General features: G+C 32.4%; 1 protein-coding gene across 1 annotated transcript in view; it reads right to left on the bottom strand.

Annotated features, from left to right (window-relative positions):
• Positions 1-19,801, bottom strand: part of LOC134233765 (uncharacterized) — a 45,546-nt gene that overhangs the window by 11,674 nt on the left and 14,071 nt on the right. The window contains 22 exon segments of the mRNA XM_062715767.1: positions 1,042-1,123; positions 1,439-1,490; positions 1,941-2,065; positions 2,437-2,662; positions 3,012-3,726; positions 4,418-4,557; positions 8,694-8,721; positions 8,780-8,862; positions 9,187-9,354; positions 9,624-9,754; positions 9,920-9,995; positions 10,278-10,388; positions 10,692-10,789; positions 10,956-11,130; positions 11,499-11,665; positions 11,996-12,157; positions 12,706-12,856; positions 13,655-13,812; positions 14,125-14,408; positions 14,742-14,823; positions 15,008-15,071; positions 19,304-19,479. Coding sequence (XP_062571751.1) covers positions 1,042-1,123; positions 1,439-1,490; positions 1,941-2,065; positions 2,437-2,662; positions 3,012-3,726; positions 4,418-4,557; positions 8,694-8,721; positions 8,780-8,862; positions 9,187-9,354; positions 9,624-9,754; positions 9,920-9,995; positions 10,278-10,388; positions 10,692-10,789; positions 10,956-11,130; positions 11,499-11,665; positions 11,996-12,157; positions 12,706-12,856; positions 13,655-13,812; positions 14,125-14,408; positions 14,742-14,823; positions 15,008-15,071; positions 19,304-19,479 — 3,454 coding nt within the window.

Genomic DNA, 19,801 nt, shown 5'->3' with positions numbered 1-19,801 from the left:
TCTTTTTTGTCAAGTGTTTTAATAGGGTGCTGGAATATTAAATTGGAAAAAAAAATGTAACTATATTTTATTTTTAGTCCTCGGATTTAATTTTCAACGAGTTAAAGATTTAGCTCCCATCTTCGAAGTAGCATCATTCCTCAAAGTGTTTTTGATTGTAAAAATATAAGGACACGGTGTAAAATATGCACCTTCATTTACCCCCCCCCCCCCCCCAAAAAAAAAAGAATCGCACATACAATTAATAAAATTGTTTTAGTGATAAAATATCACCACATGCAGCATCACAAGGAAAAAAATGCTTATTTGTGGCAAGTTTGAAGTACGAATAAAGAGAGAGAGAGAGAGAGATAGAGAGAGAGAGAGATGTTTAAGATTGCAATACGGCACTAACCTTTTAAAAAATGTAGAAGTTTTTCTGAAATATGATTTTCACCGTTTTCATATACAATTTATTTAATTTAGTGTGAAAAGTTTACAACATGGGGGATCTGGATTTATAGGGATCATATGTACATCTCAAAGAACCTCCCCCAGAACCATCTTTCGTAAAAAAAAATAAAATGTCGTAATCCTTGAAAAATTCTTTGTGTTTTTTTTTTCTGTATACAGTTTGTATTTTGCATTAAATTCTAAAAGCCATTATAACATGCTAAATATTACATGCTTTGTTTCAATCGATCGATGAAATGCCCCGCCTACACTGAATATTAATGTGACACAATTAAAACCCAACTCGGACAAGCGCAACATTCCGGAATTAACACGAAGTATATGGCTTTTTAAATTACCATTTATAAAACTAAGACGCCGTTTTCATGTGAATTTTTGCAAGTAATATACCACAAAATGCAACAAAGTATGAGTTAGGTGTAAAATAATTAACATTTGAGTTAATTAGAAAAAGTTGGATGGGTCCGAAAAAGGGGCCACGGCACTATGCTTAAGTGGAAACATTCTTTATTAGCCAATCAGTTGTATAGGGTAATACATAAAGTAATTAATTAAGTGCCCCTCTGTTGAGAACATTGACCTACTAACCTTCCACCTCCTTCAAAGTTCCAGCCCAAATTGTAAATCTATCTAAAAATGCTTTCTTTTTCAGTTTGAATTTATGCCATTCCTGAAAAAGTGACAAATGAACATAAAAATACTTTTGTAGAAAAAACTGTCTTTTTCCAATTTTCAAACAATTTTCTGGATACACTTTAATGATAAAATGTGCAAATATTTGGATTACCAGGTAATAAGCTTAGGAGGAAGATTTTATGATGATTAACATCTACATTTTTTCTTAAATGATATAATATCAATCAATCAATACAAATTCCATAATCAAGGAAGAAAATATAAAAAAAATATGCAGATCAATCTTGAATGCTAATCATTTATATCATAAATCCTGATTTCCTTGTTAACTTGATAATTAATGTATTACCTTGGATTCAGCTCCTGATGCTATATTATTCATTCGAGTAAGAGTTGACTCCCTTTAAAATGAAAATTTACACATCACAAGCTTAAAGATCCAGTCATTTTTATTTAATGACAGTAATATCAATAATGTTCTCCCATTCATATACAAAAAAATAAAAAAAAACTTCCAATTCAGTTTTGCTTTATAAATATATTCCTTAAAATAACTTTTTCTGATGGAGTCTAGTTGAGAACATAATCCTGTCAAGACACAGACAAACAGACTGATAATGATAAGGAGCCAGATTCAAGTTACAGTTGAAAAACTGTTCAACAAAAATAAAGTGTCCTGTTTAAAAAAACATTTTAAATATGAAAGAGGTTTAAGACTTTAAATTATTTTCAGTGACAGCAACAGCTTGGTTAGGAAAAAATGAATGAGAGATCTAGCCTTGTTCACAAAATATAAAATAAAGGAGGTGAAGGAAATACAGAGGACCCTGGTGGTATTGGCTACACTGTACCTGACTATGGTTGCCACGTCCCCCGCAGTTAAGGTTCCTTTGTTCTTAAGTTCATTGTATTTTTCTGCCAGTGTCTTTGGTCTGGGATGGGACTTCTTTTCTTCTTCTAGCTCCATTCTTCTTTCCTTAAGTCATATAAAATTCTTAATGCTCATTCACATATATAAATTATTATTGCAGTTCATTTTCATGTCCAGTGCCAGCTAGGAATCAATTTCATGGCTGAATCAGTGATTCTCAATAGGACCAGCTTATTAAATCAGTGAAGTCAAATTGACCAGATAATTAGAGCAGCAATCCAAAAATATTACTAAATAGCTACAATCAAAATGAAATCAATTATATATTCTTTTTCTAAACAGCAAATGATATCTAACAAATTTTCACAACAGGAAAATTCAAATTACATATCCTAACAGTGCATTTTTTTCCCTCTAAGATAAACACAGAATGATGTTCATGTATGCTTTAAATAACAATATGCTGAATGACTTACTTTGATTGACTTTGTGCGATTTCTCTGGATGGCTTTCTGACTGGGCAATGTTTTGCCGTCATCGTCGTCATCATCATAATCTGGTTCCCCAATTCCCGATTTCCTGCTGGACTTTCTACGATGACGTATTAACGTTCCCTTCCCATCCGTACTGTTGATGTGTGGGAATACTTCCGACAATTCTACTGCTGGTCTACCACTAATGTTGTTATTCTCCATGTCATTTCTACAAATGGAAATCATTTTTTTATTCTTTATATAATCAACAAAGGATCTTAAGCATAGATATTGTATGTAATGTTTCTATACATTTTGATAAGTAAATGTTTGATCTTATGTATGAACAACTAAACTAACAACTAAAGTTTTAGCATAACAACCAAAGATGATTAAACACTTTAATGAGAGACAACAATTGATCACCTGAGTCTAAAATTTTAGACTGTAGGACTGTAGGAAAATAAAACTTGCATGGGCATGCAGTCTATCCCTTTTTTGTGGCTCTGTTTTGATAAGTATGACTGTGACATTATAATTTTTCAAAAAACATTAAAGATGGCAAAATACACCCTTACCTGTTATAATCTACATTATCAGTCTGGTACATTCTTCCACCATCTCTAAGTCTATCTCCTTGTGGCCCAAACTGGTCACTTCTAGGTCCATCTCTCCCTCTGTAATACCCATCACTTTGATCTCTAGAAGGACCAGGAACATTCCCCCTCCTGCCTCCTTCAGGGAAATCCCTCCCATCATAATCCATGGGGGGTTCGTCCCTCATATCAAGTGGAGGACCTGACTGGTACTGTCTGTATCTATCCCTTCTGGGGGAATTCTCCCTCCTTGAGGGCTGGTAACCCTCATCTATGTCCAGTGGAGGCATGGACTGATATTGCATCCTGTCCCCCCTTGGACCTGCCCTAGGCTGGTACCCCCTTCCATCCTCCATTCCTGGATACCAGGCATCAGACATTTCCACCAGCTGAGATTTGAATTTTATTTGTCTCTCTTCCCTGAGTTTATCTTCTGTTAATTCACTGGCATCATTCTGTGGACTGGCAGATGAAGATTTTTTGACACTGTCCTTCTTTAAACTTTCCACATCCACTGAAGGATAATCACTGATTAAATCTAAAGGTTGTGACTGATACTTTTTATCCCTTTCCTTCCGAAGTTTATGGATGTCTACAGGGGGAACATCAGACTTAGGACGATGGCTTATAATTTCAGAATCTGAGGCAACTGAGACATCATCTCCAATATGTCTCCTTCTCTTTGCAAGCTTGCGTTCTGAAAATTAAAATGAGACATTTAATATTAAACAAAACAATTCACATGTATATATATGGTAAACATGTACATGCATTGTGATCACAGATATTGACACAAGAAACATACAAGTATTTATAAATTAAATTATAAATATCCCAATATTGGTAGTTATGAAAAGATTTTTTTCCTGAAAAGGATTTAAGGATTTCAAATTCTTAAATTAAACATTTAAAAAAATCTGTTTAAGTTATAAATGCATGAATTTTGAAATAATATGTCACAATTCTTCAGAATTTTTATAGTTCACTACAAATTGCACAATGTCTTTCCCTATGATGACCTTACTGGGATAGGCAAAATTCATTTGAAGAGTGATCATACACGTGAATTACTGTCACGTCTGTATACTTTTAGCATGAAATGTGACAACTTGGGTATTCACATGTAAATTTTACTATATAAAAGTATTGTATCTACAAATTCATAATATCTATATATAATTTTTCACGAAAGTTTGGATGATTGCTTCATTAACTGTATATTACTTACGATACATATTACTGTTTTAATTCTTCAAATAGCGTCTGACTAATCTCAGCTGTTATAGGTGACCAGCTGATATATATACCTTTCGCGGCCATATACTGGGGGAAATATACAGGAAACACAGAGAAAATCTACAACTGTCAGCTTGCCGTGACATTCCTACCTTCCGCTGACATCAGCGGTATTCTTTCTTCAGGATACACAGTGCACAAATCCTCACATCCCTTCTCACCACTTCCACTTATGTTATTAGTAGCCATCTTTTGTTTACATTTTTTTCAAGGGCAAGAGAGATAACTCTAGCTTTACTTTTGGACAGTGTTTTGGTTTTTTTTTTTTTTTTTTTTTTAAATATTTTTTCACGTATATCATTAAATTAAAATATCTCTATTTTTATTTATTTGTATTTTGACAGAAATTATTATTTATTTGAAAATTAATGCAACATTTTATTCTCTGCTAAAGGGGGGGGGGGGGGTATCTGTACACACTTTCACAAATTACTTTGCCTTCACTCAGCAGTGGCTGAGCAGGATTCTTCTATTCTAATTCCCCCTTTTTATTTGTCAAAATAGACAATATCTTCCTAAAACCATGTGTAATTTTAAAGCATAAATTGTATTAAATGAGTTTTTTTTTTATTTCATTGATGAACAATATAGTTGTGTTAATTACCAAGTACATATCATCCTTTGAGCATTAACATTACATTAATTTTGGGAAAAAATACATGTATTATTAGAACATTCAAACATTTACCATTATGAATTTTTTTAAACTCAAATCTTGCTCATTTAATGATGCATGACTAGAAACACTTAATTCTGAACCAGGAAGCTATTATTCATGCTACATTTTTTTTTTAATTATAGAGTTTCATTATTCAGCCAACTTAAAAATACAATATATCACTACAGACTGTACATTGAAAATGTTTTCTAAAATTGTTCTATGATAAGGTTTTTTCTCCAATTAAATTGGCACAGATTGTCATACCTTTGCACAAACTGCATAATACTAACAATATATCATGAATATGGCTTTATGGATTTTGTAGCATGTATATATTTTATTACACAGACTGCAAAAATTAAGATTAACAATTAAAGAATATCCTTGTAGTCCTGACTTATGAAATGGATATGTTATTTATGTAAAAGTGTGATTTCTACAAGACAGACAGATGGACAAAATGATGTTTTTGAGTTGTTATTTTGAGTTCCATCAGTGTATAAGAATATTGTTAGGCAACATGTAAAGCTTATCAAACTAAAAGCTCAAGAAATTTTGCTTTGTAGATGAAAATTTATCAGTCTGATTAAAATCAAACCTTCAAAATGACCATTAAATTAAAATACTTGAGAAGCAAGAAGAAAGTTTTCATGATTTTAACCTGATGCAGACTGTAAAAGTATTGCATGCATTTATCAGTATACAACATATGTTTGTAGATACTTTCCTAAAGTCATATTGAATCATATTGTCCATATACAAGTACTGCCTTATTAAATATTTAACTTTTTGAAATATGTGCCTGTTTTCTATGAGATAAAAATTTATGTTTAATCTCTTTAAGCATTATATTTACTAAATATGTTTTTTATCACTTAAGTTTCAAGTGTTTTTCAATGTGCTGACAACTTACCCGCATATATGCAGACCCAAAACCCTGTATCTAAATTTCTGTGATGTACATGTACTGATGTGTAAGACTGTCAGTAAGGTTCCATGAGGAAGATATATAAAGTCAAATTTCCAGAATTCAATTTCGAAATTTGATTTCAGCAGCCACGACAGAAATGACATTAAACACAAAAAATAAACTGTCATGCAAAACTTCCTGCTACTAGCTAGTTACTCAGCTATAAGAACTTCAAAGAAAATAATAAAATAAGATTGGGAAAACCATTTTAGCTTTTTACCTTAAAAAATCGACTTCATGTTCACAACAATTCCAATTGTAACACCTAGCTCCATTGTTGGTCCAAATTACAATGGATTTACCCCAGTCAATAACACAGTGCTCGGCCCTATATATCCCTTGGGTATAATTATCAGGACAATGAACTTGTTTTTACAGTAAATCAATAGGAATGAAAGAAAAAACTTCCTTTAAATGATAAAAATGACAAAAACTATAGTACAAAAACAGGTAATGTTTTATAATATTGAAACCAAAGAACTTGGCAGTGCTTATAGCTTCAGCTATAATACATATTCCTTTACTTTTGAAGGATTACAAAATCTATTCAAACCTGAATCTCATATTACAGAATGTTGATACTTTTATGAATGATAATATGTCATGTGATAATTCTTTATCTGAATGCTTTAAAAGGAATCAGAATGAAAATTCAGTCCAGAGAGAGAGAGAAATAAGCTATGAGAAATCAATGGACTTCCTAACAGATGACGCAAAGTGTAATTTATAGAATATCATGTCATACAAAAATAAATTTTCATAATGGAGTTCAAATGTAGTTAATATTCAGAAAGGCACCCAACAAATTATTCAATAACTTATGAAAAATACTCCATAGATTACCATAATTCTGATAAATGAGCAATTACAGCCAGGTTTTCCTCAATTTCTCATAAAAAGAAACGTATGACCTCAGGTATATCAAAGGGGCAATAAAGTTTGTCAATATTGGGCATATAAACATGTAAATAGTCAAACATTCTTCTCATATCAGTGATTTTATTGAATGTAAGAAATATTAACAACCTTTAACCACTTTAGCCAAATATCTTCATGCATCAATACATATATCTCTTTCAGAGGTAAAACTTACCTGTAGTTTCATTTCAACACCACCAAACATCTAGGGGTACATTACATTGCACAATTATAATATAATCACTAATACTTAAAACTCCACATGGACTGCTGTAAACTATCAAAGATTTATAGCTTTTCGAAATTCACCTGCCGTAAAGGGGTGTTTCCTTTAAATCGGAGGTAAATCGTGGACCACTGCAGCCTTCATTGATTTTCCGTTCATATTTAAATTTGATAGCCTAGACCGCGTTTATTGTCCCAGAAAAGGGGTGCCTGAAGGAGTTATTTTTTTAACTCTGTTTACATCTTATATTTACAAAAAGGATTAACAGCGTATACTATTATTCAGTAGAAATGCTGAGTAATTCATGTTTTTTCTCTATTAATAACTTAGTAAAGTAGTTTTTCTAATTTACATTAATTGTCTTTCAAGTTCGTTATACCTTACTGTGACAGCTGGTGTGTGCATTGAAAAACACAGATACGTGATGTATGACAATTGCTTTGAATTATATATACAGTATTTTTTAAATTTTTTAGTTGCACTGTTTAATAAAAAAAGAATACACTAAAGGCATATAGCTTTCAGATATTTACATCATACATACGTGAGCTATTTGAATGATGAATGAGAATGATTAATTATCATGCAGTAAAGTATACACACCTTTGACAATTGTTTTTAAAATTTATTGCAGTTTATCTTGCAACATGTCACAACAGTGAATAAGTTAAATCCTCATTCTGTCATTTCATTCATTTTTTTTTTAAAGATTTACAAACTTTGTATCAAATGAATTATTAAACTACCATATACAATGCATTCTGCATAAAGGGGAATCACTCTAACTATTGCTACTTTTATAATTTTAAACATATATCATAAAGCTACTTTTAATATATAATAAGTAAGTCTTACTTTGCATGAATTGATAATTATATTTTAAATACATGCATGCAAGCTATCTTCATTTTTAAGTTCATTTGGGTTTTTTTTAACTTATGATTATAGCAAAGTTTTTTTATACAGCTAGTTTACTTTTCTATCACTAAGTCACCACTCCAAAAACATCCGTGCTCATACTATTGACTCTGGCAAGGAGATATTGTTTGTCTTTGCCCTCCTAAAATAAAATTTGCATGGTATATACATTATATTCTCTAAAGATTTATAAATGTTTGATTATATGTTTTATAAATATCATACATCATCGGCACAATATGTTTTATTTCCATTACAGAAATCTTCAGAAATAAAGGCGCATTTAGTCATCTGACTGGGACAGCATGACGTTGCAAATAATACAAAACATACAAATCTAAATCCAATTTTAAAAGTTAAATGTATTTGTCATTCCGATTAAAGAATAGATAAACTGATAGACATATGTAAGAGAGCGAAAACCCTAAATTCATCATACATTAATAAAAATATGACATTTTCGAGGCATGTGCATTGTATTTAGATAATAAATAGATATATATGGTAAACAATAGATAAAACTTGATATCGTTGTCGTTTCTACTATTGATGCATATAAAGTCCACAACAAGAAAATAATTCATTTGATTTTTGTTAGGTTTTGTTCACCGACATCTAACATATTGTTTACATGTTTATGTTATGTTTGTCCCAGATATCTCACGATATATGTGCATTTTGTGACTTTTTACAAAAGAATGCACTAAGAACTTTAACTCTTCCTTAAAGGAAATAGGACGTATTGTCTTAAATATTGATACTCACCATTATAAGCTGCTCTCTTAATAACTTGGCCTTTCTTTTGTAACCAATGGATTGCATACAGTAAAAATACATTACAAAACTGAAAATAATAAAATAACCATAGTAAAGATTTGTAATAAACTGATGGCATTAAACTGCAGATGAAAAATGTTCAATAGAAATAATACAATGATGTATCATGTCTTTTTCACCTGAAATTACATTAATTGAAAGTTTTTTTTTTAAAGAGTTATCTTAAAAGATACCAGAAAATAAACAATATGAAAATTAATCAAGATCAAAAGGAACTGTGATCCTGAAGGAATATGAAAACATTTTACTGGAGAGTGTTATTGTTAAAAAAAATCATTAAATTGTATATATACTAAGAAGAAAAACTGTTAAATTGTTATGGTAGACTTACCATACAATAACTATAGCTGGAATGAAGAAGGCCATAGTGCCTACATAGTGAAAGGATACCCTGGCCTCATAGGGGAATGTAGAAATCAGATTACGGATTGTATCAAAAAACACAAAGTTAGATACACTATACACTCGGAAAGGCCCACAACTCTGGGATGGAGAAATCCTGTAACAAAAGATGTAAGAAACTAAAAATGAATATCCTTAACTGCAGAGCATAACTGGCAATATTATCCCCTTGCAACAGAGTTTGCGGGTACATAATAACGCAATCACGTGTGTTTGTTTGTGGGTGAGACATAATTTGCATAGGGATTAATGTACTAATGAGTGGTTCTCCATATAATTAACAGGTATGAACAACATTTAATTTATATACATGTAAATTGATCTATCACTTAGACTTTCATCGATGTAAAACAAAAGTCCTCTTACATTCCTATCAGGTATGACATAGGTCCAGTAGAAATGATGAAGGAGATGAAGAGAATCGCGATGAATAAGGAGGTGGACTTGGAGGTTCTGAAGGGGCGTACCGGCTGGATACAGTTGTTCAGGACGGTTCCCTACGAGTACAGAAGAATGGAAGTTACAACACTTTACACAGAAATTAAAACATAATTAAACATTTCAATTGCTGCTGTGAGATGGGGGAGGATTATTTAAAACCCTGAGGTACTATATCTATGAAATACTTTTTTTTAAATGAAATACAGTGAAATAGCACAAACCTTTTTAACATAAAAGAAGATGAAGCACTTGACAAATACCATCATTGGAATTAAAGGGCAGAAAAACAGTCCCATCCTGCAGAAGATAGGACATCATATACAGTAAAACTTGTTTAGTACGAACATGGATATTGCGAATTAACGAATTATAGCAAAGTTATCTTGGATCCCCAGCTATATTAATTTTAACAAATTCCTTACATGGTTATAACGAATTACGGATACAGTGAAGTAATTTCACAGGTCCCAGTGACTTTGTTATAACTGTACTATCAATGTAATACATCTGATACACTTCATCCTTTAACACTGGTCTTAATTTGTTTTTTTTTTAATCAAAGTTACATATTAAACATACCAGCACAGTGTCTGTGTGTATACAAGGTCCAGTACAGCCTTAGGAAGATCAAATTCTTGCTGTCCAATCATATTTACCACCTTATTTTCCTGAAACCTTTGGTACACCAGCCTTAATGAAATATATAAAAGAAAAACAATATAAGTTGCTGTTACTTTGACAAAACATATTTGAAGTTACATCTAATACAAATGAAATTCTTATATTTTGCAGTGTATTCTATTTAGCATCTTTCACGGAAAGCACTTTATATGTTGATTCAAATACATCGCTAAACGTTAATATATATGTTCATGTAAAGAACATTCAAAAAGCGCTACACTGTATTACAAAAAATCTGCTACTTGTTCTTAATTCAATTTCCGTCAAATATTAAATAATACCAACATGTCAATTAAAGTACATTTACAGTACCTTCTGGGATACTCCACAATAAAAGTCAGTATGAAAGGAACAAGGAAATCCAAGAGAATAAGTTTGTATATCTGCTGTCCCACATAGGTCTCCCAGCACTACAACAATAATGAGAGTCTTGTATTCATAGAAAATGAAGCGGATCATAAAAACAGACAGACAGTCGGAAATAAGAAAACCTATGATTCCACAGGGTGGTTTCACTGCAAGGGACTAAAAAAAGACATGCTTATGACCAGGGTAAGTAATGTATATGTAATTTACCTTAATTGGTACTTTTTCTCCACTTTCAGATTCATTCGAAGAATTCTTTTTATGAATTATAAATTCCCAATGCCGATTTCCACATTCACTCTTATACTCCTCATTATTTTCCACCACAATTTGATACAAAGAGCCCAACAATACTAACAGAGAGGCTAGTCTCAGAATCACAGTTCTAAAAGGTCAAAAACAAAAAGTATGGTTTATATACTTTATGTCTTGTCATCACTGGCAAATACTTTTATACCGTATAAGTAGAATTTTTAGCGAGGATTTAATTTTGGCATTATTAGTGAGGGTTCTGAGATCGCTAAAATTTCATATCACTAAAATCAAATTGCGTTCTATTTGTAATAACTTCTTTAGTGAACATTTTAAAATTGCTAAATTTGCATCTTGCTAAAAATAAACACCAATTTTTAAGGAAAAATCGCTAAATTTGCGTCTTGCTAAAATTTCCACTTATACGGTATTATAAAGTACCGGTACAATATAGATCAGTTGAATTATGTACAATCGAGTTTTCTGTCTGGAAATATTTACCTGAGAAGGGTGATTTGCATCTCAAAGTATGGCAGGTAGTCTTCAAATGGCACTAACTTATTGAAGATGATAGGTACAATGACATTGAGAAGTGTGATAGTCACTGAAGGCAGGAACTCGATCATGGTTTGTAAAATGGGAGATTCACGCTCAACCCGTTTCTTCAGCTTAAACAAGAAAATATACCAAATTATAACACCCCTCCCTCTGCTGTTATTAGGAGGAGTAATAAAAAAAACATTTGGTAAGCTTTCTTTGGTCATCTATTTAGGTTCTGATTTGGAAATTTTGTACAATGTATATAAATAAGTACACATGTGTAAGTGTATAATATGAAGGATACTTGTTGTGTTATTCCTCTGAATTTATAAAATGAAATGATAAAATAAAATAAAATGCTGAAAAAAATTTCATTTTCATTAACGTTTTCATTGAACACAGTTTAAATCAAGTTCAAATATCACTGTTAAATATTTTCTATTAAAATGTGTTAATACCTCTGTGAGTTGGCCATTGCAATACCAAATAAGATACAAAGAACCAATCAGAAAGCCTAGCACCAATATGTTCACTACGACCCTTACAGTGTACAGCTTAGCCCGCTCACGCTTAGTTCGGCTCTCCTTCTTCCACAGCAATTTTTGATTTTCTAGGTCCCCCTAAATATACATGTATAGACAAAAAAGTCCAATCTGTTAAATGTATCAAATACTATACAAAATTTTAACAATTGCAAGAACTTAATTTGTGTAATTACACAAGAATGTCTTATGAAAATTTTAATCTCAGGTATACATGTACTTGTATTATAAAAGATAATATAAAAAATTCATGGAAATTTCATCCCATTTCTGTATACAGAGAAAGTTTCACCCAATTTTATTTTCACCCCTTTCGCCCTACCCTCATTTGGGTGAATTTAAACGGGGCAAATTCAAAGAATACATTATAATTTCTTAAACAAAACTATGGTTGGGCGAATTTAAAATGGAGCAAAATTGTTTGCAAGTGTGAAAGGGTGAAAATAATCTTGTATACTGTATTACTATCTTGAAAAAAGGGGTGTACTGCAAAAAGTTAATCTAAGTACATGTATTTTAACAGTTAACAATGACACTAAATGTCTGCAAAAAGTATCAGTATTTGTCTCAATTTTTACAGATGTGTGTTATAATTCTTTTTACATAGAACATTATAATTTTTGTACCCTAAGTTCCAGTAACAGATTCTTATGTTTTTGGTTGGCTGCCTTATTATCTGATATACAGAAGTCCCATCCTCCAAACACCTTGTTACAGAACTGTATGACCTGACCACCTCCCTCATCCATTACAGTAGACTTCACTCCTTTGGCTGAACTAAAAAAAAGAGAGAAACAAGTACAAGTTGATGTATAGTAAATGCAGTGCTTCTTCCAATTTCAAAATAGATACCCACTACTATCAAGTCCAAAGTCATCCTGTCTATTATAGTTGATTTTTCTTCCAATATTTACCCTATTCTTGTAGGATACTAACTTCCACATAAATTTCAGCATTTCCAGCCCAGTGCAACCTCACAATGTCAGTGGCCCTGAGTCAACAGGTCCAATGGTGTTGACTAGGACCTCTGATGTTGTGAAGATGAGCCCAGTGGTTCTTGAGAAGATTTTTTAAAAAAATTTCCTATATATTTCAATGTAAAAATTGAATTCCCTGTTGTGGCCCCACCCTAATTCCGGGGGTCATGATTTGAAAATTTTAGAATCTACATTAGCACCCTAGAATGTTTCCCACAAAAGTTTCAGCTTTTCTGGCCCAGTGGTTCTTGAGAATTTTTTTATTTATGACTCCACCCTGTTTTTGTCTTTCCTCGATTATCTCCCCTTGTAAAGGGGATTAGGCCTCTCAATTTAATAATTTAAAATTCCCTTTACCTACGGATTCTTTGTACCAATTTTGGTTAAATTGAACTAGTGGTTCTTGAAAAGAAGTTGAAAACGTTAAAAGTTGACAGATGGATGGATGGACAACAGAAAATGGGTGATCAGAAAAGCTCATATGAGCTTTCAGCTCAGTTGAGCTTAAAAAAGTGTTAAAAGCATACAAACAAAGGTGTGAGTGCTGCAGCTAAGCAAAATGTATAAAATCAGCAAAGACTGAGAGATAATGACTTACTTTTTGACAATAAGGAAGAAGCTGACCAGAAATGCTACACCAGTGGCCAACAGATAAGACAGACTCATGTTGTATGTCTTCTCTCCATCTGAAAAGGCATAATGGTAAGTCTTGTTGAAGTACTTTCCATAGAACATCACTGTATCTTCCATCCAGCCCTGAAATGGAGGGTAGGGAAAATTTTGGTTCACAGTGTGCATGTTAGTTCAAAAAAGGAAAATTTAACACAAGAGAGGCTTAAAACTGCTCCTCTATATGTACAGTCATGTAACAATCATATCAAACTTGAAATGCATTATAATTTGTAGCTTTTTTCAGAAGGTAATCATATTTCTCCCCTACATAGCTCTTTAACTTTGAGACACAATTCAATATCTAATGGTTCAAAAGAAATGCACAGAATTGTGTCTGCAAAAGTCTAGTCAATACTGAAGCTTTATCATTTTAGATTAACAAAATATTTGACTTACTGTTCCTTGCAGTACGTCCAGGAACTTGTTAACGCCTCCCTCTGAGGAGACAATATTACCGAGGTACTCCTTGTACTTTTCTGTACAGTTAACAGCCTCCTCATGGAACCCTGATGAGTTGGTGATGTTTACGGGGACAGTCTCATGGAAATGGGAGGGGTGATTCAGTCGCAGTAGATGAGGCAATGTGGTCAGACACAAAATGATGACCATCATGTAAAAATTCAGAAACAACAGCCATCTCATGAATTTGAAGTAAGTCATTACTGATGTCCCAAAATGACCTACAGAGATTGAAGCAAACATCTTATCCACACAAGAACAACATATACAAAATCTGATATGAATATTGTCACATAATTAAGTAATCAGTCTTGGTTATGATATGTAATTTTCAAATGGTCTTTCTTCTGGATATTGTTCTGATTTTCAATTATTGCTAATTTTCACTTTTTTATTTTGTCACACTCTAAATCAAGGATTTACAAATCTTTGTGTTGATTTTCTTCTTCAGCAGAGCCAACTCATCAGAGTTATCATCCTTTACAATTGAAATTTTCTAGAGTTATCCCTCTTTCCCCATTCATTTTAAATTCTTGTAAAGAGCTTTTACTTACCTTCTATTTCTTTAAATGCCCCAGACCACAATTCTAATTGGTAGAGTACATTTTTGGTTTGTTGTTTAAAATTCTCCCATGCCTTCGTATGCAATAAATATAAAAACTTGTAATGAAATAGTGTGAAAGATATATATACATGTATGTAGTTTTTGATCAATTATTACATTAAGAATAAGCACTTTTGTCCATTTATATGTAAATTCATTTAAATCTATTACAAGTCTTATACCTATCTGAAGAAATATAATAGCCTCTTAACTTACCTTTATTCTACGGTACTTTAACAAGCCATGAGTGCTTTGTACAGGTTCTTGCAAAATCAGGTCTCTAAAACAAAAAATAACCAAGTAAAGTTAGCTTGTAAATCACACAGACACACTTGAATTCAGTATAAAATTCAAATACAACTTTCAGATGTACAAAAAATTAAAGTCTTTTTTTTTCAAGTCAGAAGGCTGATAAAATAAAAATCATAAGTAAAATTGTTGTATCAAGTTTGTTGGCTCAGGTGAGCTAAATACTTTGACTCTGATTTTGTTTTTTTTTTTTAAACTAAAAATAGAAACTATCTTATCAAAAAAAAACTCATTGCATAAAATCAAATGCCCTATGTATATTCTTTTAATTTTGTACCTCTCTAAATGAATCAGTAAACAAAATGATTAGAATTTTTTTTGGGGGGGGAGGGTGAAATTTATAGGAAAAAAAACACACTTTTCCTGTGCATCTCTCTATTTTTAGCAGAGGATCTAGAAAGAAAAATCTGCTCAGAATTTACTGTTTGAAGTCTGTAGATTGGTAAACATATGCCTGCAGAATTTTTCCGTCACCTTTTTTTTTGGAATATCAAAAGCGCTGCTCAAAACCATGCAGATAACAAAAATACACTCTGTAGACTGGATATTTGGCACTTTAAACTTTATATATTGACTTAAAATCCTTGGACAAGGAAGTAAAATTCTGATACCAATATTGATCAATTTCAATTTATCTACACTGAAAAAAAAATCTTCACCAAGCAATACATGCATTTGCCTATCTAAACATTTTTTTTATAATTATATATCACTGCAGCTTTGCATATATCACATATTTTGGTCACTCAACAATGCAAAAAAATAACCTTAAAATCTTATACATAAACCTTCTGAAGATTTTTTTTTCATTTCAGCAAGACACAAACAGACAAATTCAAATATACCCAGTAAAATAATTAAAAAGTAATATATACATGTATTTTTAAAATATAATCAGTGAATTAATGGCAATCAAAATTTAACCCGAAACATCATCTCTAAAATCATTTTCTTGTTCTAAACCCTATACCTGTAAATCTCAGTGTATTCTCCTATATTACTGGCTTGCCCTAGAAGCTCCGATTTTCTATTTTTCAAAGGTTTGATCCTTCTGTCATTGCTTGGCAATGTACGGGCATAAGCCGACTTCCGAGAGGCTCTCTTTCTGACAACAGCTTTCAGGCTGCTGGACTCCGAGGCTGTCTCACTCTGTCGGTCAGCATTGTCCACACCCTCAGTTTTCCTCTTTCTGACCACTAAAGTTTGTTTTCCGTCCCAGTCCTTCTGTGTGTGATCAAGATCAATCCTGGTGTTAAAAGTTTCTCCATCACTGTCACTGCTCTGTGGTATTTCATGATGTCTTCTCCTGAGACCAGCATCCGTGTGATCGTAGTATCTTGGATTAACATGTTCATATTCTTCCCTCTCTCTTCCAAATCCCCCTGGTTCTCTACTAACTTCCATTGGAGTTGCCTTTGTTTGGAAAATCTCTTCATTGTCATCACTGTATGCATCATTTTCAGTTCCTCTGTATAACCTTTCTTCATAATGTCTTGGTGTGTTAAACTGCTGTGACCTTGGTGAATAATCTTGAGACATTGAGGAGTCAAAATCTCTATTCCTCTGTGAATCATAGTCTCTGCTCCTTGGAGAATTAAAGTCTCTATTCCTTGGTGATTCAAAGTCTCTTTTTCTTGGTGAATCAAAGTCTCTACTCCTTGGTGAATCAAAGTCTCTATTCCTTGCAGAATCAAAGTCTCTAGGTAATTCAAAGTCTCCATTCCTAGATGCATCAAAATCTCTATTCCTAGAAGACTGGAAGTCTCTATATCCTATTGAGTCAGAATCTCTATATTTTGTAGAGTTAGAGTCTCTATTTCTTGGCAAATTAAAGTCTCCATTCTTCGAGGAATTAAAGTCCCTATTTCTCAAGTCAAAATCTCTATTCCTCTGTGACTCAATACCTCTAAATAAATCTGGATCTTGATAGTCTGGTGAATCAAAATCATCTCTAGCATCCAGGTAAGAATTCCTCTGGAACTGATAATCCGTACCCCTTCCATCAAAGTCCTCTTCAAAACCTGGATTGTAATACGCATTATTTGGCTGACCATGGTACTGGTCAAACTCTCTCTTCTCCCATTGATGTGCCATTTTTTATTTTAGAAAATAAAGTGATTGGGGACTGCACTTAAAAAGCTCTAGGCTGACTGGGTACACAGTTTGTGACAGGGCCTAGTCCCCCTGCACAATGCTATTGATAAGACATTCAATACTGATAAGACAAATGATCGAACTCTTACATTCTTCTTGTGTCACAAAAAGCATGTGTACAGGAATGGACAAAAAAAAACTCTTAAGAAGTACAAAGTTTGAAGTGTTACAAGGTAAAAACAGAAGCAGAAGCACTAGGTTACAGTACACAGTTGGACAGAGTGCTCTGTATTATTTATCATTATGCAAAGAAAACTGATAAGATAAATATAGATACACAAAAAGTTACAATATCGAAACTACATATACTACATACATAATGACATATGAATATATATAATAAATATATATAATATATAATAAATATACCTGCTTAAAATTTATTCATGTTCTCTCTCTTAATCAATCATTAAAAAAATCAAAATATTTTTTTCCCCGGGGGGGGGGGGGGGGGGGGGGGTCCTCAAATCTGAAATTCATTTTAAATTATAAAATTTATAAACTTTATAGAATAAAAAAGATTATTTTCACATCATATGAAATAAGATTACACACAATTTTGAACCCCTTCCCTTTTTTCCATGAGAGGAAAATTAAGTTATATGTCTTTTAAAAAAAAAGAATAAAAAGCAAAAAAAAAAAAAAAGAGGTTTGCATCTAACACAAGTCTTCTATATAACTTTAATCAATTTGAGGCTTGTGTAAATAACAGCACTAACAAGGTGTCAATAATGATTTATTTTAATACTTGACATTGACATTCAATGCCTAAAATAAGAATTTTACTTCCTGTTCATTATCAGTCCAAAAGCCAAGGGTTTCCCCTAGATCAATGCTATCAATATTTAGAAGCTCGATCAGCATGACATTTACCCTGACTATGAATAAACTGAATTTCAGTTTGTTAAACCAGTAAAATTCAAATAAAATTTAATATGTTTTGTAGTGTTATTATAGGTTTTCTACATTAATTTTTAAAGTGCTTATGATTCTTCCTTTCTCCTTGTGCATTATTTGTACTGGTCATTATTTAAGGACATTTCACACATTGCACACTGAAGAGCTCCAATGCATGTTACATGTACACCAGTCTGACTAAAGCAAGCCCCTACTATTTCACTTTGTTGTACAAATGAAGTAAAATAGTAAGGGCTGCCTTTTTTATCAGACTACATGTACACGTACATAGATGCTGTTAAAGTGATCTGCCCCTTAGCATACAGAAAAATGTACTTGTACTTGTAATCTAATCTCAGGTACATTTACATATTTAACCTGTCAAAATATAAACATTAACTATCTATCTATAGAACCTTAAATCAAAGAGTGCAAAAAAAAGAGTTGTCTTTCTTTTTCAAACTATATAACTTTACAATATTCCTCTCCTAATGGAAAATTGCAATAAACTCAAAAATCCTGAATCTAAAGATCTTTCAAAGGATGCCCCTAATTTTTTTTTTATTTTTCATCTTGTCCAAAACTCATATTTAATTAGTATAAAATTGATAATTCTAGGCTTCTTAAGTGTAGAATGCAAGAAATAATTACCAACAGAAATTGACTGCAAGTATAGCTATTGAATCAGAAAAATGGAGTTCATTGACCTACGTTATGTTTTCATACCAATGGGTATATAGGGCTAAGGATACATCAACTGACAAGATTTGATGATTCTTTCATTAAGAATCTATAAATTCTGCCATTTAATCATCAAGACCAAACTTCTGTGAGGTTTTGGATAATATATCTGCACTCTTTGAAACTTGGGCATTTAAGCTATAGATCTCTTTTTTAATCTTTATATCCTGCATTTTTCAAGCTTTTAAGTGTGATATTTTGTGCATGTGAGGCCATCAAAAGTGGATTTTCATAGCATGACGTGTACAGTGCAAAATGAATCCACTTCATCCATATTTTAATATTATTTAGAGAACGAAATGGGTTCTGTATCGTAGACAGATTTGAGGGTGATTGAGTTTTCTAAATGACTTGTGACACAATAGCAGTGGGCATAATAGCATTTATATGACACTTCTCAAAAACTATCACCTGTATTTGCGTTTGGTCTGGATATTGGCCACCATACTCTTGATGCTCTGTCTTCTCTCCCATTGGTCCAATTTCCCTTCAGAAGTACCCCCTGTCATGCTCATCAACCTGGACATTCGTCTGGTTGCCATGATTCTCTCATCATCTTCTTCCTCATCCTCTTCATCACACAGTACCTAGATATTTTCTTTTAATTCACATCTTTATTTATATAATAGTGTTGCATTATGCATGTACTATGCCTAAATAGTAGGCAGGGTTTGACACATGGTGCACGAGCCGGAGGCGAGTGCACTATGTGTCAAACCCTGCCTACTATTTAGGCATAGTTCATGCATAATGCAACACTATTGTTATTATTATGCTGACTGTTGTTATTATTTATGCGGCAATCCATTTGATTTTTTCCTGAAAATAATGATGGTAACACAGCGCACTTGCAAAAACTTCAAAATCTTCATGCTAAAATTAGTTGCATGCTTATTTATTTTGGTTACT

The sequence above is a fragment of the Saccostrea cucullata genome, unplaced genomic scaffold, assembly GCF_032062105.1.
Source record: "Saccostrea cucullata isolate Sc308-1 unplaced genomic scaffold, CSIRO_AGI_Scuc_v1 ctg484, whole genome shotgun sequence".
In the NCBI taxonomy this organism is placed as follows: Eukaryota; Metazoa; Mollusca; class Bivalvia; order Ostreida; family Ostreidae; genus Saccostrea; species Saccostrea cuccullata.
Note: the sequence above shows the minus strand (reverse complement) of the source record. Positions and strands in the feature narration are given on the sequence as shown.